This window comes from Lepisma saccharinum, unplaced genomic scaffold (assembly GCF_977018435.1).
Source record: "Lepisma saccharinum unplaced genomic scaffold, izLepSacc3.1 HAP1_SCAFFOLD_145, whole genome shotgun sequence".
NCBI lineage: Eukaryota > Metazoa > Arthropoda > Insecta > Zygentoma > Lepismatidae > Lepisma > Lepisma saccharinum.
The window spans coordinates 798,801-823,456 of NW_028142956.1; the positions used below are offsets into that span (position 1 = coordinate 798,801).

General features: G+C 37.6%; 1 protein-coding gene across 1 annotated transcript in view; it reads left to right on the plus strand.

Moving 5' to 3' along the window:
- Window positions 1-24,656, plus strand: part of LOC145982351 (WD repeat-containing protein 3-like) — an 81,940-nt gene that overhangs the window by 19,879 nt on the left and 37,405 nt on the right. The window contains exons 4-8 of the mRNA XM_083115908.1: window positions 5,443-5,640; window positions 9,121-9,291; window positions 14,356-14,561; window positions 20,548-20,689; window positions 24,135-24,325. Of these exons, the coding sequence (XP_082972034.1) occupies window positions 5,443-5,640; window positions 9,121-9,291; window positions 14,356-14,561; window positions 20,548-20,689; window positions 24,135-24,325 (908 nt within the window). The remainder of the gene's footprint in view (window positions 1-5,442; window positions 5,641-9,120; window positions 9,292-14,355; window positions 14,562-20,547; window positions 20,690-24,134; window positions 24,326-24,656) is intronic.

Below are 24,656 nucleotides of genomic sequence, written 5' to 3' on the forward strand. Positions count from 1 at the left end.
CAGTAGAACCTCGATTTTACGTTTTTCAGGGGACCAAGCTGAAAGAACTTAAAATGCGGAAAAATATAAAATCGGGGAACATTTTATAACATTTTGCTACGTTGGGACCATGAAGATTGTAGTTAATGATTTTTATTCTTAAAATATAAATAATAGAAATGTAGAATTTTTTCATGGCATTCATGTTGAGAAATAGCCAGCCAGCTACATAGGAAATATGGATCTAAGCATTTATTCATGGGATTATGTGTGCAAGTGTTGGTGAGGACATAAAGCATAGGGAGTGGGCATATAATAAGCACAATATTCTTTTTTTTAATGATACACTTGTTTTTTAGTGCATGTAAATCTTTCCCTAGTTATAGCATATGTTTAATATTTAAAATTGGGATGGGGCAGTTTAACTGATACTAACTAACTAACTCTCTAGCCTTCTTAAACCCGAAGGTTCATGGCTGCAGAAACACAGGCCTTCCATCTGTCTCTATCTTGAGCAAGATCTATATACTCTTTTCCATCCCTACCGATTTCCCTTAGGTCCATCTCGACGTTGTCCCTCCATCTTCGTCTTGGCCTTCCTACAGGTCTCTTACCATCAGGTTTCCCAACAAGAATCCTGTAAACTCCTCTTTCCCCTCCCATTCGTGCCACATGGCCTGCCCACCTAAGTCTTCTTGATTTAATTATTCTAATAATGTCTGGACATGAATACAAATTATGTAGTTCTAAATTATGTAACCTTCTCCACTCACCTGTCTCCTCATCCCTTTTAGGTCCAAATATTTTCCTAAGGATCCTATTTTCAAATACTCTCAATTTATGTTCCTCTTTCAATGTAAGGGACCAAGTTTCACACCCATATAATACTACAGGCAAAATTACGGTTTTGTATATTTTAACTTTTAGTTTCTTAGATATTAAACGAGAAGACAAAAGTTTATGAAGAGAGAAGTAACATGCATTTCCTGAATTAAGCCTACTTTTTATTTCCTCTTTAATATCATTTTCATTTGTTAATATTACTCCTAAGTATTTGAATTTGGAAACTGGTTCAAACGAGTTGTTATCAATAATTAGATTTTGATTATTACCTAACACTTGGTTTCGGCCTGTAAGCATATATTTAGTTTTCTCTTTGTTAACTTCCAAACCTATCTCTTTAGCAGTTTTGAAAAATATTTTAGCATTATTCTTAATTGTATTCACATCATCCCCCAGTAAGTCTACATCATCTGCATATGCTAACAACTGAGTCACACCATTTAATTTTAGTCCTTCTTTAGTTTCTTTTACCTTCCTTACAGCATATTCTAAGGCAAAATTAAAGAGCAATGGAGATAATGCATCTCCTTGTTTTAACCCATCATGAATTGTAAATTTGTCAGACATAGTAATACCCACACGAATTTTACTTTCTGTTTCACTGGTGCATATTTTTATCATACTAACAAGCTTCTTAGGTATTCCAAACTCTACTAATATATTATATAATTTATCTCTTTTGACTGAATCATATGCTTTTTTGAAATCAATGAATAGCTGATGGACATTTTGATTATATTCCCACTTTTTTTCAAGTGTCTGTCTGATGTGAAAAATTTGATCTGTAGTTGATCTGTTGCGTTTAAATCCACATTGATAATCACCTATAATTTCATTAGCATATGGGGTTAGTCTTGTTAAAAGAATGTTAGATAATATTTTATATGTTGTTGAGAGTAGAGAAATTCCACGGTAATTATTGCAGTTCATTTTATCACCTTTCTTAAACACAGGAACAATTATGGATTCTTTCCACTGTTGAGGGATTTCTTCTTTATTCCATATTAAACAAATTAATTTATGTATTTGACATATTAATGAATTTCCACCATATTTAATTAACTCGGCTGGTATTAAATCAATGCCAGGTGCTTTGTTATTCTTTAGCCTTTTAGTAGCATCTTTAACTTCAGTCAAGTTAGGTTCTGGAACTAAAGGTTCTGCTGTGTGTACTTCATTCACTTCTGATTTATCTCCTACATGGACATTTAAAAGGTCATTAAAGTAGTTCTTCCATCTATTTAGAATATCGCTTGGGTCAGCTAGAAAATCACCGTCTTTATCTTTTATCAAGTTTACTTTAGGTTGCCACCCCTTTCTAAACTCATTTACACCTTTATATAAATCTCTGATATTTTTATTTTTGCTGTTTGTTTCAATTTCGTTAATTTTGCTTTTCAGGTAATCTCTTTTTTTACTTCTAAACGTGCGGTTAACTTCTTGCTTTATTCTATTATAATTGTTTAGATTTGTATCATCAGAGTTATTTAACCACCTAAGTCTAGCCTGATTTCTTATTTCTATTAGATTATGACATTCATTACCAAACCATGGCTTACTTTTTCTCGGTTTATGGTATCCTATACTTTCTTTAGCTGCTGATTCTATTGCATTACGTATGTGCTCCCAATTCTTATTTACGTCTGTTTCATTCATATTTTCATCATCATTTAAATCCTGCAAAACATCAAATCTATTTGACAGTTTAATTTGGTAATCTTTCTTAATTCTTTCATCAGTAAACTTTCCTGTATCAAATTTTAGAACTTTTAGATTTTGTTGCTTATGATTTATCACCGAGAGTCTTTCTCTTAATTTAGCAATTACTAAATAATGGTCACTGGCACAGTCAGCACCTCTATGTGTACGAACGTCAATTATACTAGTATGCCTTCTCTTATCAATGAGAATATGATCTATCTGATTATGAGTTTTACCATCTGGAGAAGACCAGGTATATTTATGGATATCTTTATGTTTAAAAGTGGTACTTTTCACAATTAAATTCTTTGAGGTTGCAAAAGTAATCAATCTTATACCATTATCATTACTTAATTCATGAAGACTTTCTTTACCAATTGTGGGTTTAAATGTCTCTTCTTTGCCAATCTGTGCATTACAGTCACCTAACAGAATTTTCATATCATACTGAGAAAATTTATCAAAGACCTGTTCTAACTCTGTATAAAAATCATCTTTAGTATTATCATCTTTATCTTCCGTTGGTGCATGTATGTTTATTAAAATAATTTTACACCACCTACCCTGTAAAACTATCAGTATCAGCTGATCCAGGTATATCGTTTGATTTACCAATAATCTTCAACTATAAATAGCCTGTAATTTAGAGCAAAATTCTTTTATTTTTTAGCAGAAATGGACTGATATGATACCGATAAAGCACTGATATAAAATTTACCAGTAACAGATATTCTACTGAATTAACTCACTAACTAACTCTCTAGCCTTCTTAAACCTGAAGGTTCATGGCTGCAGCAACACAGGCCTTCCATCTGTCCCTATCTTGAGCAAGATCTATATACTCTTTTCCATCCCTACCGATTTCCTTTAGGTCCATCTCAACGTTGTCCCTCCATCTTCGTCTTGGCCTTCCTATAGGTCTCTTACCATTAGGTTTCCCAACAAGAATCCTGTGAACTCCTCTTTCCTCTCCCATTCGTGCCACATGGCCTGCCCACCTAAGTCTTCTTGATTTAATTATTCTAATAATATCTGGACATGAATACAAATTATGTAGTTCTAAATTATGTAACCTTCTCCACTCACCTGTCTCCAAACAGTTAACAAAGAGAAAACTAAATATATGCTTACAGATATTCTACTGACACAATATAAAATTCCAAGTGGTTCATCAAGCTCATTAATAAATGTATGTTACCAGATGAACCAAGCTTTTGCTACATATTTAGACATTAACTTTAAGAAAAAAGTACAAAATGGAGATTGCGTGTTTACATTTATAATATTATGACAAAATAGCAACACTGCACAACTGCAGTCCGTTGAACTATGGACTGTCACTGTAGGTTCGTTGAATAAAAATCTCTATAAAATCAGTTTCACAGTGTAAATGGTCAATGATAATGGATTTTAAAAACAGATGCAAAGAGCTTCAAAACAATACCAATGTTGTATTTGTAGGACTACCCAATACCAAGAGAAAGTTGTTTCGCAAAATTAATTAGAACAGTTTTTTGACAAATTTTAAAACTAAGAATAAGAATTGTGTTTGTGTTGAAAATATTTCTGCGTACACCCTACTAAAATTTCTAAACTCCATAGTCAGTAGTTATAATGATTTCCAACAAGCCTAAAGATCAATTGTATTTTAATCATTCATCAGGCCTATTTTAATGACTTATCATGTATACTTTAATGTTTATATCATTCATATTTTGTTGTACCTCTTATTGTCTTTAGTATTTCCTTTGTACTGTCACACCTTTATCATTCAATCTTGTATTATAAATGTATGACTTTTATGTATTTACATGTATACGTACTGCTGTACTAAGGCCAGCCAGCTGTTTTTCAGCAGGATAATACTAGCATAAATAAAATAAAATAAATAAATTACTATGGGACCACCCATTTTTCCATTTTTTTATTTATAGAATTTCAAAGAGAGAGATCATTTGCAAAACTCGAAAAAAGCGCCTCTTTTTTGTTCTCAAGACGATAAAAAATAGACGGCATTCTCGAAAAAAATTGGTTAGCACAGATTAATGCAGAATTGAATTTAAGCTAAATTTTGATGTAACTTTTTTTTATGTAGGTCCAATGGTTAATTTTTTATTGGGAGTCCAAACTGGAGCATCTATAATTTTTAATCAACAGTATTTACATCTATCCTAATCAACTTTGCACTTATAATGCTTTTAATTTTGTTCACCTGGAGGCAAGAGAAGAGGTGTTCTCTCGAATCATAGTGCTAGAATAAGTATAGTTAAAACACTAGACAATTGATAATGTGTAATTAACATTGCATGCTTACTTAGCACTAGACGTAACACAATAGATATTCACCAGAAATAGAATTAAGCCTCTTTTTAAGACAGTTGATAATAAATGGACCATAGATGTGCCTCGTCCTGCACCATGGCCATGTGGTCATCCTCATTGCCACACCTCCAACCGAACACCATTCACATCTATGCATTCCTGAAATCCCATCCTGAATCCGAAATGCCTGTGATAACAGCAGATACCTTTGCTATGATGTCATCCAGATCTCTTGGCTTTTCCACGTACACGCCATGATATGTCTCTCTTGACATATCTCCACAGCCAAAAGTCACACGGAGCCAGGTCTGGCAACTTTGCAGGCCATGACATGGGTCCTCTGCAGCCAATCCACCTGCCTCCTGAATCAATGCCATCTTGGAATCACCTGATTGCTTGTAGTTACGTGATCCTCTCAACGTGCTGTGTTGCCAGGGAAAACTTTAAAGACTGCTGCACAGTACAAGCTTTATTTCACTGAAATATCTCTGTTCACTACAAAGTTATAGTGAATTTAAATGTTGGAAGGAATTTAGCAAAACCCTGTTTATTAATAATTGTGATGTAGCTATTGTTTTTCATGTATAATTTTTACAGGATACTGACATTATTGTTTGGGATGTTATTGCCGAAGCTGGATTGCAGCGGCTCACTGGACACACAGGGAATATCACTCAGCTGGTGTTCATGAAGAAGCACAACATACTGGTGTCCAGCTCCAAAGATTCTTATGTTAAGTTGTGGGATTTGGATACATGGCACTGTTTCAAGACAATCGTTGGACACCGAAGTGAAGTAAGTAGTATTTTATTACACGATAAGTAGATTCTGGACTGTTATAAAGTGGAACCCCGATATGAAGTTCCTGGATTTTACATTTCTGTGCCTTATGCATTCAACCTTGATGGTTCCAACATAGGAAAATGTAACAAAATTTTCCTCAACTTTTACATTTTCCCACATTCTAAGTTTTTCAACTTGGTCCTCTGAATAACGTAAATTCGAGGTTCTACTGTATATGTTTAAGGTGTGTTTGTGGAAACCAGATATTTTTTTTTCTTTTTTTTTTTACAGAGAAATTCTATTATCGCTGTTCAAAATAGTCCCCATCTAGTTACACTTATGCTTGAGAAGTGTACAGATACTGTGGGAAAACAATTCTTTTGGATAGGTACAACCACTGATGCACCATTGACTGAACCTTGTCATCCCGGAACTGCCTTCCCCTTCAGTGCACCCAAGACAATGAAATCCAATGGCATGAGTTCATGTAAGTAGGGAGGGTGGTGTGGAATGTACTCAAACCTAGGCTCCTTAATGTTGTTCTGACCTCGCATTCTTGTGGAGGAGACAGACACACTTTTCAGAACTTTAGCTCGTCTTGAATGATGAGATCAACACTAATGTCCAATAGTGATGCTACCTACTTCTGACGTGCTGGTTTTCCCTTATCACATTCTCAACGGCTGCAATGTTGTTTCCATGACTGCCGTGAATGCTCGATCCCTACAAGGGGAATCCTCTACACTAGTGACGCCATTGTTGAAATTCTCAGTCCATTCATACACTTGTGTATTGTATCATGCCAAAGGTGTGACTCGAACCCGAGACACTTGCCAAAAGGGTCCGGCTGAAATGCTGGAGGTAGCTTCTTAAAAGCAAATTTCACCAGCGACCTTCAATGGATCTGAAAAATCCGCTGATACGAATTCTACCAGTCTTATGCTAAAAAACACCGTTGGCGGAGGACTCGGCTCGCCATTATTTCTAACGACCGGAAATTCAATTCCACATAAATTGTTCGAGAGAAGATTTCTCAGCCCAGTTGTACTCAGAAATTTATAGCGTGAATAGTCCGTGCCTCCAATCTATGGGCTGATTATCAAAAAGAGTTACCATGGAAAGCAGTTCACGAATCGGGAGTTACCATGGGAGTTGCGCTATCGAAACAAGTTTATTTCATGAAAGTGCCTTTATCTACGAATCAGCGAGACGATCTTCGCATCGAGTTCTGCAGGTAAACGAACGCTCCTATATCCTTTTCTATCATTCTCACAACCCCGCCAGACCAGTCAATTGAAGTGTTTAAATCGAATGTTTAAGTGTTGTTCTTATTTCACAGGGGCTAGCCCCTTTTGCTTAGTTACATGTTCCCGTTGTTTCTCCGTGGCAGTACCCCAGACTATAAGTTTACCTCTCGCAGCCAATATCCCCTCTCACTAGGCTCTCACGTAGCCTGAGAATTGATCCCCCAAATCTACTTAAGATTTATATGGTATGACTCATACACCAGTCACCGTAATGAATTCTTGTGTATGACTTGTACACCAGCCACCATAATGAATTCTCATATGATGATGAATCTCTACAGGTTTCATGCCTTCACTAAACTAAAATCTCATAACACTCATCTGCTTTTGTTTGATGCACTGTTGCAACACCCCCATGTTGACAAACTGTTTCCCAGGTTCCTATGCATGCAGCAGTGCAGGCATACCAACGACGGCTTTTGGTAGTTTAAGGTCACCACCGTCTCTGCATACCCTACACACATCTGTCATACATGTGATTTTTAATACACGTTTTCCTGTTTCCCACTTGGGTGTATAAATATATACTGTATATATAAAATTTTCTGCACTTTGCCATTTTATGAGAGAGATAATAATTACAGTAGAACCCCACTTTTACGTTCCTGGATTTTACATTGTCATTTTAAGTGTTTACATCTTGGCCCTTGATAAATGTGAAATTGTGGTTCTGGTAGAGTATAAGCAGGAGTAGAAAAATACATGGTGCTTGGTCACCATGACACCTTAATTTCCAAATTCAGTTCTAAGAAAAAAATATTTTTTTAATATTTCGAGTTCACATATGGAAATTCCGCATTACCTCTTTTTTAAGTACTGATTACAGCAAAAGTTTTTTTTTTTTTTTAATGTTTCTTTGTTTACTGCATAACATCCCATTGTAAATTTTGCACTATTGGTAACCGAATTTTAAAATCATTGTGGTATAGTCTGTCATATATTAGAATATACTAGCTGATTACTTGTCATTGCCCGGAGCCCAGGTATTTATTAATCCCAATCTTCTAATAGACAGGAAAATAATGAATTTTAACTATAGTGTAAAATGTAACTAATTTTATTTACAGGTATTTAAAGGTATAATTACAGTATACAAATTATGAAGTAAAATCTTTTACAAATTCACTATAATATTAATTTAACTCAAAACTTGGTTATAAACAACATTTTTAGTTTCACCTCCAGGAGCAAGAATAAATAAATTGAACGGCATTGAGAGTGTCACTATTCATCTTAGCAACCCCGGAAGCTATGGATTCCACACTAATATCGGTCGTTTCCGATTATTTTTACATGTCACCCCCTTCCCACCCCCACCCTTGGGGTGCAAGGGGTGTCTTACCCCCACAGTATTTCTTTCCAGATTGTAAGTCATATGTGTACCAAGTTTGGTTGAAATTGCTCGAGGTGTTTGAGAGCTAGGTCATTTTTGACAAGGACCTCCCCGATGGTGCAGTGGTAGCGTCGTTGCCTTGTAATCATGGGGTCCCGGGTTCGATACCTGGTGGAGGCACATAGTGGTTCGGATTCCACTTTAAACTGTAAGTCCAGTCCAGATTAGCCTTACTGTGCATAAAGTGCACTTAAAACATCAATCCAATCCAATCATTTTTGACAATTTACTTTTTCACCCCCTCTCACCCTCGATGCAGATAGGTGGTGAACTTGGAGTTGAATGGCATTGGGAGTGTCACTATTCAGCTTAGCGAACCCGAAAACTATGGATTCCACACTAATATCGATCATTTTCGATTATTTTTACATGTCACCCACTTCCCACCCCCACCCTTGGGTGCCTGGGGTGTCTTACCCCCACAGTATTTCTTTCCAGATTGTAATTCATATATGTACCAAGTTTGGTTGAAATTGCTCGAGGTGTTCGAGAGCTAGGTCATTTTTGACATTTTACTTTTTCACCCCCTCTCACCCTCCATGCAGATAGGTGGTGAACTTGGGAGTTGAACAGCCTTGGGAGTGTCACTATTCAGCTTAGTGATCCCGAAAACTATGGATTCCTGCTCATTGTGAATATGCATTGTAATGTTATCAGGAATTCATGTACAAAATTATTTTAGTTAATGAATCTTGTGAAAACCATATCCGAGCAAGTGTCGCTATTTTTTCTTTACAGTGTATTCGAGGATGAGGGTACTTGAGTAAATACGGTATATTGTTTCTTCCTTAGGTTTGGAGTTTTGCTCTTGTAAAAAGTGATAAGTACTTGGTCACTGGTTGCAACGATAATGAACTGCGAGTCTGGCATGTTACTGAGGAAGAAAGTGATGAGTCGACAAAGAAAAATCCTGTTAACATAGATACAACAGGCTTCACCGAAGAACTAGAAACTGAAATAAATGTAAGTATTATTGTTCATAAGTAAATCACATATGAAATGCATGATGGATGTGATAAAGCAGGGTGTTTACGAATGAAGAATGTCAAGAAATGAACAGGTAGATCAAGAATGTAAAGAAAAGTTAAGAAATTGTGCTTGTGGTCAAGAAGTTTTGCTATTTTGCAGTATAGTGAATTTACATCGTTATATACCTGGATGGGATTTGATAAAATTGAATATTTGGAAATCTAAAATTGTATTGAGTTGTGGTTAGGATTTGTTCACTTTGTTTCTTAAGAATTATTCATGATTGGGGAAAGAGAGACGCGGTAGTATATAAATACGGAGAAACTAGTACTCACTTTTATCCGCGAAGCTGTTTTTTCTTCTTTTTCGATTAATTTCAGTGGCCACTGCCACCATCCTCGTTGGAACTTGCTGCGCTGTTGCTTGGCATGCGTCTTTTGTTCGTAGTTCTCTGGCCGCCGTTAGGTGCGCTGCTAGGTGCGCTGTGCGTCTTGGTGCGTCGTCTGCTATTTCCGGGCGATAACTGCTGCAGTAGTGGAATCCAAGTATGGTGCGCTTGCCCGCTATCGATGTTTAGTTCGTGCGGGAAGTGCATTATGGCGTGCGTTTCCTTGATTTTGGTGTCTATGAGCATGTGGGCAGTGTGTTTGACTCGAACCTTTTGAATTTTATGGCTATTGTATTTGATATGTCTAGCAAGACCAGTAGTGGGTTGGGCTTTTTTCGCATCTGCTAGGTGCTGTTGGATTCTTTCATTGACAGATCTGATGGACCTGCCGATGTAATGAGCCTTGCATTCACACTCTGCATCATATACACCTGGGTTGTCAAGGGGGGAGAGGAAGTACCGTTTGTGCTTGTTCAGTTTGTCAGTTATTTTGGAGTTGGGTTTGTGCGCTACTTTGATGCCAAATGGGAGAAGGGCTTTGGCTATGCGGTTGGAAGTGGTGGGATGGTAGGGGAAGGCAAACCATTTATATTGGTCACTGGGGGTTGGTTGTGGCTGGGTTGCTTGTGGATGGGTTGATTGTGGTAGGTTAGGGTGTCTGACCTGTATTTCCGCCTTACTGCACCAAGTGGAGAGTTGTGATTCAGTGTAGCCATGTATATAAAAAGGCAGAAGAACTCAACCTCCTAGTAGACAAACTAAATAGCATCCACCCCAGGCTCAACTTCACCGTAGAGCATGAAAAACTTGGTAAAATCAACTTCCTGGACATCACCATCAGCCGTGCACTTAACAAATTCACAACCACCGTCTACAGAAAACCGGATGCAGGCAACCAGTACATACATGCTCTCTCTAGCCATCCCCCTAAGCAAAAAGCCAATGTGTGGCTAAACTTTTATCGAAGAGCCTTCTCCTACTGTGGCAAAGAAGAGGATCTACGAGAGGAGATAGCCACCATCACAGAAATAGCCCTGAAACATGGCTACACTGAATCACAACTCTCCACTTGGTGCAGTAAGGCGGAAATACAGGTCAGACACCCTAACCTACCACAATCAACCCATCCACAAGCAACCCAGCCACAACCAACCCCCAGTGACCAATATAAATGGTTTGCCTTCCCCTACCATCCCACCACTTCCAACCGCATAGCCAAAGCCCTTCTCCCATTTGGCATCAAAGTAGCGCACAAACCCAACTCCAAAATAACTGACAAACTGAACAAGCACAAACGGTACTTCCTCTCCCCCCTTGACAACCCAGGTGTATATGATGCAGAGTGTGAATGCAAGGCTCATTACATCGGCAGGTCCATAAGATCTGTCAATGAAAGAATCCAACAGCACCTAGCAGATGCGAAAAAAGCCCAACCCACTACTGGTCTTGCTAGACATATCAAATACAATAGCCATAAAATTCAAAAGGTTCGAGTCAAACACACTGCCCACACGCTCATAGACACCAAAATCAAGGAAACGCACGCCATAATGCACTTCCCGCACAAACTAAACATCGATAGCGGGCAAGCGCACCATACTTGGATTCCACTACTGCAGCAGTTATCGCCCGGAAATAGCAGACGACGCACCAAGACGCACAGCGCACCTAGCAGCGCACCTAACGGCGGCCAGAGAACTACGAACAAAAGACGCATGCCAAGCAACAGCGCAGCAAGTTCCAACGAGGATGGTGGCAGTGGCCACTGAAATTAATCGAAAAAGAAGAAAAAACAGCTTCGCGGATAAAAGTGAGTACTAGTTTCTCCGTATTTAAGAATCATATTATTTTATGCGTAAAAATATTTTTAAAAAAAAGTAATGTTGCCATCCCCCATCAAGGATTAAGTCTGAAACATTAATTTTTACATGCATTAATAATTACAAAAGTCTAAATCTCTTGTTAAAGTACAGCTTCAATTTTCATCTTAACCAGCCTTGTGGTAGGGGTTTTTCATTGAAAAAAAATATATATTCTTAATTTCCAACCATACCTAATTGGGGGCGATTAAATAAATGTTAAGAAAAAAGGTCGAGAAGAAACAAAGGTCGAGAAGAAACAAAGGTCAAGAAAAACTCATAAAATAGTCAAGAATTTTGGATTTGTTATTTTGGTAGACACCCTGTAAATACAGTTTTAATATGGTGTAGGCAAAATTTCATGATTCTGCATTGGAAATTTGATAGTTTTTTAATATTAATGTCGAAGGCTCACTGCCTTCATTCACTGAGGATACAGACGCTTCTGAAATCACACTTTTTTTTTACCATGACGAGTTTTCTCTGAGCCATGCAGCAGATTGGTATTTAGTGGTTGGGTCATCAGGCAAAACACCTGGTTTCATTGCCGTATGATCAGTTAATGAAGGCCGTGAGTCTTCAAAAATTAATTTTAAAAACCTATCAAATTCGCAATGCAGAAACATGAAATTTTGACTACACAATATAGGGAATGGTTTCCTATTTGTTTTTATCAGATGTTGTGTGAATTTTGCTTTTCCTGTAGCACATATGTTACACAAATTACCAAATTGTATATTTATGACCAACTGAATTCAATTTATGAGCCTGAAACATGTCTTACAATTTTGCACAGCCAGAAAAGGGTCTCAATTTAAATTTAAACTGAATTAAATTATATCAGTCTAATCTTATCCAGTTAATAAAATTGTCACTTTTATGTGCTGTATGGAGAAAATAAATTGTATTTACAATGGACCTAAATTTTCCAGGGCCTCCCTGATGGCGCAGAAGTAGCATCCTCACCTTGTAACCAAGGGGTCCCAGGTTCGATACCTGGTGGAAGCACATAGTGGTTCGGATCCCACTTTAAATTGTAGGTCCAGTCCCGATTGGCCTTTCTGTGCATAAAGTGGACTTAAAACAACAATTCAATCTGCATTTTCGTTATCAGATTTTGCCTTTTCCTCTTTAAACATTCAGTCTTCATGGTCCCGCTAGATCAAAATGTTGTAAAAATTTTCCATTTCCTACATTTAATTTTTTTTTCTTACAGTGAAACTTTGATAGTGGAATTTGTTATTCAGAGAACTGTGCCTAAAAATCTTAAATGCAGAACAATGTTTAATAATTGTATGTAATGAATGTTATCCTGACTGTTATCTGTTGAGTCTGCGTAATAGTAGTAAGATCATCGATGCTGGATGCATGGTTCGAAGAGCTCATTCCACAACATCCCACACATGCTCTATGGGATTAAGATCAGAGGAGTTTGGGGGCCAATTCATATGCTGCATCGCTGTGGAATGTTCCTCCAGCCAAGCAAGTACAGTCCCGCCTCGGTGGCACTGTGCATTGTCATCCTGAAAAATACTGTCCCCGTGTGTGTAGAAGTGTTGCATTGTGGGATGTAAGTGGTCTCCTAACACCTCCCGATACACAACGGATGTCACACGGCAGTCCATACACACCAATGGCCCCAGTCCATGCCAACAGAAGCAACCCCACACCAATGGCCCCAGTCCATGCCAACAGAAGCAACCCCACACCATATAGCCATCCCCACCTGCCTGTACAGCACTCACCATGCAGGAAGTGTCCATAGCCTCGTGCTGTTGGCACCACACATGCACAAGTCCATCACAGTGGTGTAGCAAAAACCATGATTCATCGAACAAACACACCTTTTTCTAATCGTCCACTGTCCAATTAGCATGCTTGTGGGCCCAAGCGAGACAAAGTCGGCAGTGACACATTTTATGAGGAGTGGGTGACGAGTGCATCCTCTGCTGTGGAACATCATGCATGCCAGTGTGCACCACACAGTTGCGTGCGATGTAGGTGTTGTGCATCCACTGTTGTATTGTCCCATAATTCCTGAATGCGGGTGGTGCGTTCAGCTGTCACGAACCATTTGACTCGACGCTCTCCCCGTGGTGTCATCTTTCGTATGCCCTTGCAATTCTGTCTTTTGGTGGTCGTTGTCCCATTTTCTTGCCACTCTCTGTACACCTTCACTACACAGGAACTGTCACGTCCGACCAGTGTCAATGTCTGGGTTATTTGACGCACCTGTTGCTCGCCCATCCACAATCATGCCCTTTTGGATCGTCGTTAAATTCTGACCACCTCTCATTTTAACATATGCTGTTCGACTAACATGTAGCGTTGTGTCTATACATTCACCACGATATCCAGTCGGGGTGGTCATGTGATCAGAGCAGCTGCTGGCCCTTTCCTTGTTTGAAGGGATGGTTGCAATTCAGTGAGCACTCAGTGCATAACCCAAATATAAATATTATATGATGGTAAAAAAATTCTTACTTCACATGCCAGCACCATACTAGTTAAAAACAACAGAAAACACATGAACAGCATGATTAAACACATTTTAAAGGTTTGTCCAAGCTTTCGACCCAATCTCGGAATTATCATCAAGGCTGGTTGAGAGATGGTGAAGAAGACACAGTTGTAGTTTCACATACGCTGCTTGCTGTGTCTGCGGGAAGATGTTGCTACAATCTTGCACTGTTTGTAAGTTTGTTGTTGATTGATTGATAGATTAGGGGGATGGGTTCGTGTTGTTTTTAACTAATAAATATTATAGTTAAGCATGTGGCTTTTTCTCATCTGCCTCCTCTCTCTTCTCAGTACCCCATTCAGTGCAAGAAAGTTGGTTCAATTCTCCGAAAAGGCAAAGGAAGAGTGCAGGCTTTGGTATCAGACCCATCTGGTGAGGTTCTTGGGTGTCATAGCAATGGTTCATTGGTAGAATTGTTCTACTTCTGTGGAGATGGTGAAGTAGAAAGGCGACTGAAGAAGCGGATGAAGAAGGAGAAGAAGAAAATGATGAAACAGTGAGTACTTCTGATCAATAATGTACTATTTTTTTCTAAATACTATGTTTCCTTTTTGTGAGGCAAAGCCCATTTCATTCGGTAGAATTACATGTTTGTGGTACATAAAAAGAATAAGAAAAATTGGCGCAAAAGTAGACTGAATTCCAGTTTCAAATTTGGTATAAGAAATGACCATTGAATGTTGTTGGGTGCTTTTTTTAAAATTGTGCTTTCTTTTGATTGGTTGATTTGGTTTGTTTTACTTTGTATTTCTGCCACTTTTGGCTAATTATGATTTCTTAAGGCTTGGCCAATAACGACTGGTGTATCAGTATCAAAAAGTATCCGTTGGAATTCATCTACTGATACCAGCATTTTGATCTTTCACAGGATCTGTGAAAATGCTACGAAAAAAATCGTGGAGTCTATAATTATCCTAGAAATCATGTAAAATTCAAATTTTCTTTTTATTTTGCACAAATTATGCAAGAGAAACTATTTTAGTATTGTGTTGAATTACAGGAAATTGATTCGTAAATTCATGCATATAATTTGAGAAGATTATTTACACACCAGTATTGAGCAATATTTTGAACAAATTTTAATTATGCAATTTTCAAGTATCTGTGGGAATTGGTAAGAGTATCAGTATTGGTTCAAAGTGGTATGGCTCTTATATGTATATTCATACAGTAGAACCCTGATTTTGTATTCCGATTTTACATTTTCCTGTATTGAAAGTTGTTTTTTTCTTGGTCCCCTGAAAAATGTAAAATTGAGGTTCCACCATGTATGTATATACCGTATTATCACTGTTAAGCCTTGTTTCCATGTTAATTAAACAGTAAAATGCTGAACAAGGCAAAATTTATAGTATAAAAATATACACTAAAAACGTAACGTTTCCACCCTCAAACAGGGTGTTTTTCAGACGAATATTCACAATAAATTGAAGAAAGATACAACATTCATCTTATATATACGCTCCCAAACCAGGTCCATAGACAAGACAAAAGTAAAGCACCAGTCCTTATCTTAGAACATTCCTGTCAGGAATTCCTGAGTGTGGAATCTCCTGACAGGTAATTGACACTACCTGACAGGTGATTGACAGGTACCTGGTGAGTGTCTGTGCCTTATTAGTTCCTCTACTTCTGGACATAAACAGATTCCTTATCTCCTGAACTCCTTCCCTCCTCTTTTCTTTCTCGTTTTTCTTCCTTCTTCTTTCTCTCATCCTTTCCACTCTTTCTAACACAACTTTCCATTCTTTGTTGATTTTCAGCCCCCATTCCAGTTCATTATTTCTTCCTCTTCTTTTTTCTCTATTTCCTTGGCCTGTTTCCACTTCCTCACTATTGTTCTCTTCTCCCTCCCTACCCTCCTAGCCTTATCCCATTCTATGTCGTGTCCCATTTCTTTTTGTGCTTTAGTCTTGTCATCCTTATGTTGCTTCAATCTGTCTTTCAGTTTATTTTTTGTTTCCCCTATGTACACACACTCACATTCCTTGCGCTGAACCTCATATAATCCCTTCCTCTTCCTCCTCTCCGTTTTCTTCCTTCTTGTTCGCTATCCTTAAAATGCTGCGGCCTCCCTGTCTGTATGTTTTTATGCCTGCTTTTCTAAGTACAAGGGTCGTTCAAGGTTGACCAGGACTTTCGTGCGTAAAATATTAATGAATCAATGTAGCGCTGCATTACTAGGGCAGGACAGACCATGATTCCTTGCGAGTCACCATGATCCTTTGCGACACATTTGGCGCATGCGCAGTAGTGTAAACAAAGATGGCGGCAAGTAGTGTATCTGTTGCTGTGGAACAGCGGTGTATAACAAAATTTCTCGTGAAGGAGAAGGTAAAACCTGCTCAAATTTGGCGTAGACTGCAAGCACAGTATGGTGAACAAACACTATCACTGGCAAGAGTGTACGAATGGTGTCGTAAAAGTTCCCCTCCACCCAAGAAAATCAAAGCGCTGCCGTCTGCCGGTAAGATTTTGGGATAAGTCTTCTGGAACATGAAAGGTGTTAATCCATGTGGATTTTGTGGAGAAGGGTGCCACAATTAATGCCAAGTATTACTCAACACTGCTTCACAGTGCTGTACGTGGGGCTGTTCGAAAGAAAAGACCTGGAATGTTGTCGAAACACGTCATTCTTCTCCATGACAATGCCAGGCCCCACACGGTCCATTTGACTCAAACAACACTGGCCAGCGTGCACTGGGAGGTTTTACCACACAGTCCTTACAGTCCAGATTTATGCCTCAGTGATTTCCACTTGTTTGGGGCACTTAAAGAGCATTTGGGCGAGACGCACTTCCAGACAGATGAGGAACTCAAGAACGCTGTCCTGCAGTGGTTACGACACCAACCTACTTTTTTCTATGCCAAAGGCATCAAGGAACTTCCACAACGACGGCAACGGTGTCTGGATGTTCAGGGGGAATACTTTGAAAAACTGACATAGTTTGGTGCTTCTATGTATGTATATTTCCTGTCTAGAAATAAAAGTCCTGGTCAACCTTGAACGACCTTTGTACTTTGCTTACTCCTTTACCAGACCACCTATCATTTTCTTTCTCTTCCCCCTCTCATGTTTTTTTTTTTTTTTTGTCTTTTTTGTCTATGGACCCGGTTTGCGAGTGTATATATGAGATGATGGTAGTATCTTTCTTCAATTTATTGTGAATATTTGTCTGAAGAAGACCCTGTTAGAGGGTGGAAACGTTACATTTTTAGTGTATATTTTTATATTATAAATTTTGCCTTGATCAGCATTTTAATGTTTTATGTATTTATTAATTTTGCATTTGTTATATTCTAGAAATGGTACGGATTAACTATTACCTGATTAATATTGGTCAATAAATAAATTATCGATAAAATTAATGATCAATATATCTGTAAATGGCATTAATTTAGTGCAAAACTCATTTTGTTGCTGTCTTGGTGAGCATAAACCTGCAATTCACATTTAATGACTCATCCCCATCTTTGCAAATTAGCCAAGAGGCACGAAACTCGAAGTAAAATAAACTAAATCAATCAATCAATCAAGATATGTAGTTTATTTTTCAAGGGTGAAACCCACTTCAGTCACCTGGTTACAAACATAAATGGATGTTAGAAAACATTACTTAAACAGTATGCAATTTTATATCAGTACTTTATCGATGTCAGCAAAGATTTCATATCAGTCCATACCTAGCATGTACAGTGAAACAGCAACTAAACATTCTTGAGGAGCATGTTTTTAAAGAACTTAAAATGTGAGAAAATTTAATAGTGTAGAAATAATTCTAGTAATTTACTGTATTGCAACTATGTAAATCTTGGTTCCGCTGTATTTTTGTATCGTTTTTGTGACAAAGTGGTGAGAAAATGCTCTTAATTGATTACTTTTGGAATCATCTTAAACGAACATTCCCACAAAGTGTAATTTTACATTTTGTGTGCAAAATATGTATGCCTATTTATTGATTATTATAATTTAGTTGATCGGTTAATCCCCTGTGCTACTATTACTACCACCATCAATAATAATAATAATGAAGAAAATTGATGAGGTATACAGGGTGTCACAAAACTCTTTCAACAACGCTTGGGTGCTGGTAGATATCATAAAAACAAGTAACTTTTCCCTATAAAGTTTACCTCAAAAGTGCTTAGTTTTTGAGCTATAAGCGCTTAAAATCTATCCTGTACGTATGCAACCCAACACAGCAAATGCTTTCTCAAACATAACTACCAGGGGCATGTGGCAGGGTTGCCACTAGTGTTCTTCGTTAAGAGAGACGACTTGAAAACAACAACTCGGGAGTCTTGCCTGAGCAAAATCCAAAATATTAATGATACTTGCGATGTTATAAAAAGCATTCACAGTATTTATAAACTGACCAAGACAAATAATGGACAGACTGAAATTCAAGATTACTCATTCTAAAATATCTCCATAATTGATTGATTGATTTGGTTTATTTTAATTCGCTTTTCTGCCACCTTTGGCTAATCGCGAAAATGAGGATGATATGACACAAATGTCTAGGCCAGGATTTAAACCCGAGACACCTGGCGCCATAGCGAGCTGTGCTAACCACATCACCACAGAGTGTTTCGTGTATCATGCAATATCAACAATTGGAAGGGACACGTGAGATAGGGGAAATCCACGAACGAACAAATGTAAACATGATGCGTTTGCTGCCTTGGTTTGAACACGCAGACTGTAATGTTATTACAATTTATTTATTAGAAAATTATTGCTATCTGTGCTAGCGTTATTGCTAATCATGTTCGTCTCATAAGGAAATAATTGCAAGGCTCTTTTAATTTAATGATTGATTGATTTGCTTTATTTTACTTTGCTTTTTTTGTGCCACTTTTGGTTAATTAATCATCATTAATCTGTGCGATTAGTAGAGGCACATATTTTTTGTAAATAAAACAAAATTTTGATATAAAAACTGAGTCATTTTCGGGTTCAAAAGTGGTAAATAAAATAATATATCGGTGTTATAGTGGTGAAAAATTGGATCAAAAGTGGTATATAAAAAGACATTTTGGTTTTAAAATTGTGAATATAATCCTAAATTTGATTTAAAAACTACACTTATTCCACAGAATTAACATTTCACTTCTAATAGCCCATTTATGTAGTTATCAGAGTATTAAGTTTATTTCTGTGTAAAGGAGTCAATTTTTGTTTCTCCAATATTAACAGCAGAATTAATCAATTTTCCGGGAATTGCATAACTCTCAGGATAATTCAGACCTCAGAAGGTGCCGCGTTGGTGAATAAACCCTACATTTCGTGTTTGAGTTAATTTCGCTTTTTGCAGTTCATTTCGCATTATTTCGTGGCAAAACATGGTCTCAAAATGCATCTCACACCTTTCAAAAACATGAAAAATTAACACTACAATGTGTTTTTTTCAAATTTCGTTTTTTCGTCAAAAACGAAATATGCATGCCCCTGGTAGTTATGTCAGAGCAAGCATTTGCTGTGTTGGGTTGCATACATACAGGATAGATTTTAAGCGCTTATAGCGCAGGAAGTAAGTGCTTTCGAGGTAAACTTTAGAGGGAAAAGTTACTTGTTTTTATGATATCTACTGAAAGAGTTTTGTGACACCCTGTGTATTGAAAGTCTGGAGGAGACTGACTTGTCCACTATGAGGTAATGAGAACTTCCTCTAATGATATTAATCAAAATTGTTATTATCAAAATGTAAGAAGAATTAATACAAAAATAGACCATTTTAAGTAATATTGATCTAGAAAATTTTGAATTAATATCAATAACTGAAACGTGGTGTAAGCTAGGCTGGGATTGCTTCACACATCTTGATGCAACACACAGGATGGTCAGAAGAGCCCAAGAGTTAAATTTTACCAATAAAAAATGTGGAGGTGGCTGTATTTTGCATGTGAAAAAAGCATTTCTTGTACAATTGAAGTACCTTTTCCAAACCTTGATGTTATCCGGATAAAGTTGTCGACTTTCAACTCTGAACAAATTTTATTTGGTCCTGATTGTTACCCTTCCCCCCTGAGATTTTAAAAATGAGACATTTATTAAATATCTCGATTGGGTCTAAATAGAAATTTTAATGAAGTATGCCAAAGTTACTTTAATGTGTGATTTTATTGTAGATGGTATTTACTGGAGCACAGGCTACATTATTTGTACTTTCTTATTTTAAGAAGAGAGCAGAAAAGATTATTGAAGTAACTCTTTTTCATCTTCTTCCTCTTCTACTACTATTTTTGTTTTTACTACAGCTAGCAGAATCTTAACTAATGTGAGTGTTATGTTCTGAACATCTGGATGTATATATATACCACCCGACCCACAGCCGAATCTAGTCCAAGCAAACACAAAGTACACATATGCGGCTTCCACACTTAAGCAATGTGTTGTGAACTGATTGTAGAAATATTCGATGCTGGTGCTGCACTGATTATTATTATTCAGACTAGTTAATGAAAGTTAATTCTTACAGGTCTGGTGCCCAAGAGGACCAGCAACCTACCACTGAGGATGTACCTGCAAGTCTCCAGGATGAAGTTAGAAGGTTGTCAGACCTGAAAGCCGGAGGATTTTTGAGATCTATGACTCTGATTCAAGGGAAGGGAGAACTGAGGGTAAGAGTATTTGCCTCTTTAGGGTATTAATGTTATAAACTAGAGATAAGGGTAGAATTCTATTTTACAATGATAAGTATTTGATAATGTAAGTACTTGGTGCAGTAGATGGGGAACAGGAGCCCTAATTGATGAAGGAAGTGGTGTGGTTTTTTTGGCAATCAAGACAATGCCAGACATTTTAGTTGTCCATTTACCTTCAGCGGAAACCAGAAAATGTTGTTTTCTTTTCAATTATTTCACCGTGTTTTTTAGCTTGTTGGTAGATAAATGGAAACAACTTGTGCAAAAACAGCAGTATATTGGTAAGCTTCTTCAATTGTGTGTATGGATAGTTTGGATGAATTTAATTATGTAAGGAAATTATTTTGAAGAACCTATTCATAAGTGCAGTGTCCTAAATAAAATAAAAAATATTTGCTGTAACATTTAAGAAGTCTGACCAACAAGGTGTCGGTTAACCCCCTTTTCCCATTTAAAATTTTTGAAGTGTATGCAGGCAAGAGAGGAGGTATTCTGGGCACAACAAGAACTTTTAAGTATTTTAATACTCTGATATAATTCTTGAATATTTTGAAGCAAAACTCTGATATTTTGATGCTTATAATTGAAGTGTAACATACACACTAATATAAATCAATATTTTCTACAACTTTTCATTGTTAACAATTTTCAAGCATCTGCGTCAGTATCTCTGACAATCGATAAGTTATGGGTATCGGTTTGAAGAGGTGTCAGCCAGGCTCTAAATTAAAGTAAGTTCAGATATTACAGAGTATAGTCAACTCTTGATTCTACGACCCCGGATATAACGACCCTCTCGAAGAAATAACCTTTTTTTCCCCAGGAACCGTGAAAAATTTGGGAAAAAATTGAAAAATTTAAGGAAATCAGCCGAAAAATACTTTTTTGCACTTGTTTTATTCGCACTCATTCCCTTCACAAGCGCTCAACCGCTCGCAAGTGGGTCTGATCTGAAAATAGACACCACCACACCACGCTTGAGTGATATCCAATAGCACTTGACCCTTACCCTCCCCTCCCCCAGGTGTGCCAATGTTACCCCACCCCCGATGGCCCCTACCCAACGTGCCAGGCTTGTTTTGCCATTGTGATTTTGCTTCCTCTTAGATACGCGAGAAGAGAAGATCGAATGTGCTTGGAAGTTATTTTAAATCAACCTTGACTTGTTTCATTGTCCTAAGAGCTGCTGACAACTCGCGAGGGGGGGGGGGAGCAGCCCGAAATTACTGCTGGACTTGCAGTCTTTGTCATTGTGTATGGCAGGTCAAGCTCTTTCATCGATAAATATACCACCATGAGAAATGAGAGATAAGATTGCAGGAATGTTCCAAAATACAGACGCGTGGTGCTTGGAAGTCTGGCCCATCTGTCCAGCTTTGACCTAGAGTTCAGCAGATTCCCGTGAGTGAGCAACTCTTGGCCTTGTAGCCGACAACTTCCGATAGCCCCTTTCATTCAAAACGTGTTATTTGTTCCCTGTAACACTTCATAAAAAAGCGAAACTGTTGGAGATAATCAAAGCCACATAGGCCAACTAAAGATCGTCTACCTGCTTAATGTGTTGTCATCCAGGTTTCCGCAAAAGTTTACTTCAATCTTACGTGCATCATAACTCTCGTTTCCCTCTTCATTCGTTTTCATAACTGTGCCAATGTCCTAATATTTGTCAAAACAAAAAGTGTTCCGTTGGCTGAGTGACTTCTCCCTCTTTTCCTCTCAGCAAACGTGTAGCGGGGGGAATCCGATTTTTTCTTGCTCGTGTGTGCATGGGCTGATTACAGGCGAGGGTGGAAGTGGACCCCTCTTCGTTTCCTTTGACGTCTAAAATGGGCAACCAGTTCTGGATACATTCTTTAAAACTAACAAAAACCATAGGACAAGTAAAAAGAAAAATGCCCCCCCCCCCCCCCCCATTGTTTTGAATTTCTGAAAGCTGTTTTGATTTGAAGATAACGAAATTCGATCTCCAGAAAGAAAAACAAGAGTTAAAACAACTTCATGTTCTGCACCTTCTGATAAACAAAACTGTACATTTTATTTTGCATCTGACACAAGGATAAACTTCCTGAACACTCAGAGCAGTGCTGGAAGGAAATGCACACAATATAATCGCCACTTTTCTTCAGAACCATTCATGTTTGAGGTGCGGGGAGTACACAATATGTATAAGCTGAGACCGATTAAAGAAATAAAAAAAAAGTCAAGGGAAAACTTTTGGAGGAGTGGGTGCTTGACATCGAGAATACTACTAAATCCAACATTAAATCGTCGATTAACGTGAGAGTAAATAACGATCTCCCATTTTGATATCTGAAAATGCATACGTTTCATAAAGCTTGGTTTGAGTTCATTTTATGCTTTTCGGCTAATCGTAACTAAATATTAAGTTTCACTAGTGAAATCTAATTCCAAACCCAAATGATTATCGAGTGTGACGCTGTTTAATGTGTCCTAGAATACGCATTGGGTGCAAACAGATCGCAAGTTGTGCGTTTCCTTTTTCAGGCTGGATTACAATGCAAGTCGAGGAAGAGTTTGGACTGCTCACTGGAATGGGGGAGGAGGATGAATATGAAGTTGGTTGAAGCAAAGAAAACATGACTTTTTTACAATGTATTTTACACAGTCGAACCAGAACGAAATTTACAGCCCCATTTTTTGAATTTTTTTTTTTTACTCTGGTGCCCAGAAAGGTTGTGTTGTGTCTCCCGAGACATCTTATCTTTACCAGTTAATTTAGTAATTTAGTAACAGACAATGCTAAATGCTCTAGTAGACCCGTATTAAATCCAACATTCATTCTGCCCGATTATCTCCCAACTTTTGCTGGTTCCAGTGTGACAGTTGTCAAGATTACTCGAGTTTCACTTGCAATAAGCGAGATATGTTTTCCTTTCCGTAGATCACAGTTGAAACAGGTTTCCCATGAACTAGAATTGTAAGAATTTCGTTGAAGAGCAACGACTGTGCACAATTAAAAGAAAATAGCGTTATTTTAAATCTTTTTTTGTGAAAACGTTTTCATGTTCTATTTAACTTCTCACAATGAAGGTGAGAAGTTAAATCCTGTGCATAACAGGTTGTATAACTACCAGGATAAATGGTTAGTCTCCGAGGAATCTTTGTGTCTGCTTGAGCTCCATTTAAGCTGAAAATTGGTGCAAATTCCAATAACGACCCCTTCAAAATAACGACCCTTTTCCCGGGATCTGTGAAAGGTCGTTGTATTGGGAGTTGACTGTGGTTTAAACTTTATTTAAAACTACTTGAAAATGTCATCAAATTTTTTTAGGCAAGACTAGTTTTACTTTTCTTATTTCTCATAGTTTACTTGACTGTACAGTGTACAATTTTTAATTTATATATGATGATAAAATGCAGTGCAATGATCCATTGTAAACCACATTTGATTTTCTCACAGGTATGTGTGGTTCTGAAAACTAATTCCATAGAATTGCACACCATGCAGATGAGTATAAAAGGTGCAGAGGCCCAATGTGTGCGCCAAATTTGCCAGCAAGGCCACCGCTCTGAAGTTAGAACAGTTACATTCAGCTCTGACAACTTGGCTATCCTTTCAGGAAGCTCTGAATCTGTCAAGATGTGGAACAGGTAATGCAAGTAGATAGGTACTTAGTTAACTTTCTAGTGAGTTATATTTTGTTTTTGACAGTAACTCGAAATGTGAAATAATGTGCTGTAATGTTCATTTTTGTGTTTCCGAAAGATGTGAGATAAGTTTTCCTAGCATGTTTCATGCTAAATGAAAAAGAAACCCTTAAACATGAAATTTAGATTTTATTTACCAACAAAACATTTTGTGAAGTCTGAATTATCCTGTGAGTTATACAATATCACAGGAAATTTAATATTTCAGCCATAAAAACTTAAGAGGAACAAAGCTTATACTCTGATAGTTACCTAAATGTGCAATTAGATAGGA